The 2,491-nt window shown below is 37.8% G+C and overlaps 1 protein-coding gene across 1 annotated transcript; it reads right to left on the reverse strand.

Moving 5' to 3' along the window:
* On the reverse strand, nucleotides 1–1,819 carry LOC105763729 (zinc finger protein ZAT9). Its single transcript, XM_012582056.2, has one exon. It carries the CDS (start codon nucleotides 1,501–1,503, stop codon nucleotides 91–93), a length of 1,413 nt encoding a protein of 470 aa, XP_012437510.1. The 5' UTR covers nucleotides 1,504–1,819; the 3' UTR covers nucleotides 1–90.
* Nucleotides 1,820–2,491: the final 672 nt, after the last annotated feature.

Raw genomic sequence — 2,491 nt, forward strand, 5'->3', positions numbered from 1 at the left:
TAAATACAAAATGTCTACAAAATAAATCAATTAAAAGTAAAAATATACTGAGAAATGTTCTCATAATATTTAATATTTTTATCACAAATTCTATGGATCAGAACCAACATTAGCAGTTGAACCGATCCCAACTTGCAGCCATGGAGATGAAGCTCCGGTCGTATTAATGTCCTTTAATTCACTTAGCTTCGCTAACTTTGCCTTACTATCTGCTTCGTCATCGGCATTTTGCTTCGCTAACTTTGCCTTACTATCTGCTTCGTCATCGGCATTTTGCAGTGAATCATTGTAATTATTATTGTTGTTGGTGTCGTTGTTTTCGTTGTCAACTTGCAAATAAATTTCACGGTTCCGTCGTACGTTATCATCGGTTGGAGCGGGAAGATTGAGATCAAGATTAAGATCAAGTGGTTCGGGTTTGTCGACGAGCTTAGGTCTTTGTTGTTGAATTTGTTCGATGTGATCTTCGACTTGATGGAACTTAACCAACGAGGAAGTATCGGGTGAGTTGGAAGTGATCCAATGACATCTTTTATGACCACCTAATGCTTGTCCCGATGAGAAAACACGGTGACAGATTGAACATTCGTGAACTTTTGATTTCCTTTTCGATGTGGATGCCAACGGATTAGTACTAGTTCCTGGATCGAATTGTAGCGTTGTTGATCTCGATTTTGTCGGGAAGAACTCTTCGTGTGTGATAACATCTAGGTCTTCATCGACTTGACTATCATCGATATGATCGAGCCGTGCGAAACATCCTTTAACTTTTTTATGACTAGCTCTATGTCCACCCAATGCTTGATGTGAATTGAATACTTTCTTACATGCTTTACATTCAAATAACCCTTTAGCAACCCCTTTGGCCTTATTATCCATAGGTATCTTACATGCAATAGGAGCAATAAAATTCAAGGTATTTCGCCTCTCTTCGTCTTTACTCGCCGAAGCACACGACTCTTCCAGTTCAGTCACGAACGGATCGACCGTCGCGTTCGATAACATCATAAGACAATTAGCAAGATCTTCTTCTTCGCTCGACGGACAAATGGAATTAAAATTATTCCCTACGTTACTTCGTAACGATCGTTTTCGTTTAGACCAACCACACCCTCTCCTCGCCGCAACACCTTCATCATCGTCGTCGTCTGACCCCGGTGACGACACGAGTGACTCGGCGCAATCCTCGGAGCTACATTTACTGTGTTCGAGAAATGATTTCCACGACAAAAACTCCTTCCCGCAATTCTCACAAACCCTACAACTCTTTAACCTATTAGGGTTAGTCCTTAATGCATACATACGCTTGTTGGTGGGTGGTACATTGCCTCCTAATTTATCTTCCCAATCACTCGCGGGATCATCGTCGTCGATATGACTGTTCTCGTCTCCTATTCCGTGAGCCCTCATGTGACCACCGAGTGCTCTACCACACCCAAACCCTTTCTTACAAATCTTACAAAAATGCTTAAAATTCGATTGTTGATCTACAATAAAAGCCATGCGTATACACTAACCAAAAAAAAAATCTGGGATTTTTTTAATGAATGGGATTATTGTATAATGAAAGGATGTTGTAAAGTCCTTGTTTTTAGTAAGAGTAATGGCTTGTTTTTTTGTGGATGAAAAAAAAAAATAAAAAAATATGAAAAAAATTATTGAAAGACGAGAGCAATGGTGCAGTTGAGGAATGAGGAGTGAGGTGACAAGTGGTAGGAGAAGGAGAAAGGGAGAGACTTTTTCTACGGCTATGTGGTGGCGCCGCCGGTCAAAACCAACGGAGTTCCGTTCAAACAGTGAGTTTTGTCTTTTGAGGGGGTTGTGTAAGAAAGATGAGTGAAAGAGAGACTGGCTCTAACTTCCATATACCTATATATATGTGTATGTATATGTATATGTATATGTATATGTGTATGTGTATGCGTGTTATGGCCCTTAAATTTGAAGCTACATGCATTGCTTTCTCCTTCACTGTCGGTTGGTTTAATCGGCTTTTCCATAGATTTTTCTTACATCTCTCTCTCTCTCTTCACTCTTTTTTATTATTACATTTGCCTATTATTATCCCTTTAATTTTTTTTTTGTTCTTTTGTGGGGAAAAAGAAGATAGTTAAACAAGGTTGTTTTAAACATGGATTTGACCTCTTCTATCCTTGCTTTATGTAAAAAAAAAAAAACTTTCTCAGTGTAAATCATAATATCTTTACGTTAATTATACTTAATTTTGATTAATATAATAATCAGTTTAGGTTTTAAAAGTTATATATTTTGTTTATTTGGTCCTAATTTAATAAATTTGGCCTGTAACATTTATGTAGATGTTGAGTTTAAATTTGTTAAATTTTTTTTAGAATTATTAAAGGAGGTCAGACTCACTCTGAGAGAAACCTTCAAAGTATTGTCCACTGAGGTTTAATGAATCCCTCAATGATGGAATTATGCCCAGAGCGTCCAGGCTCAATTTTATCCTTGGGTTTTGTCTCCCAACTTG

This window comes from Gossypium raimondii, chromosome 12 (genome assembly GCF_025698545.1).
Source record: "Gossypium raimondii isolate GPD5lz chromosome 12, ASM2569854v1, whole genome shotgun sequence".
Taxonomy (NCBI): Eukaryota; Viridiplantae; Streptophyta; class Magnoliopsida; order Malvales; family Malvaceae; genus Gossypium; species Gossypium raimondii.

Coding starts and splice junctions, on each gene's coding strand:
- LOC105763729 (XM_012582056.2), bottom strand. CDS start 1,503: ATGGCTTTTATTGTAGATCAACAATCGAATTTTAAGCATTTTTGTAAG.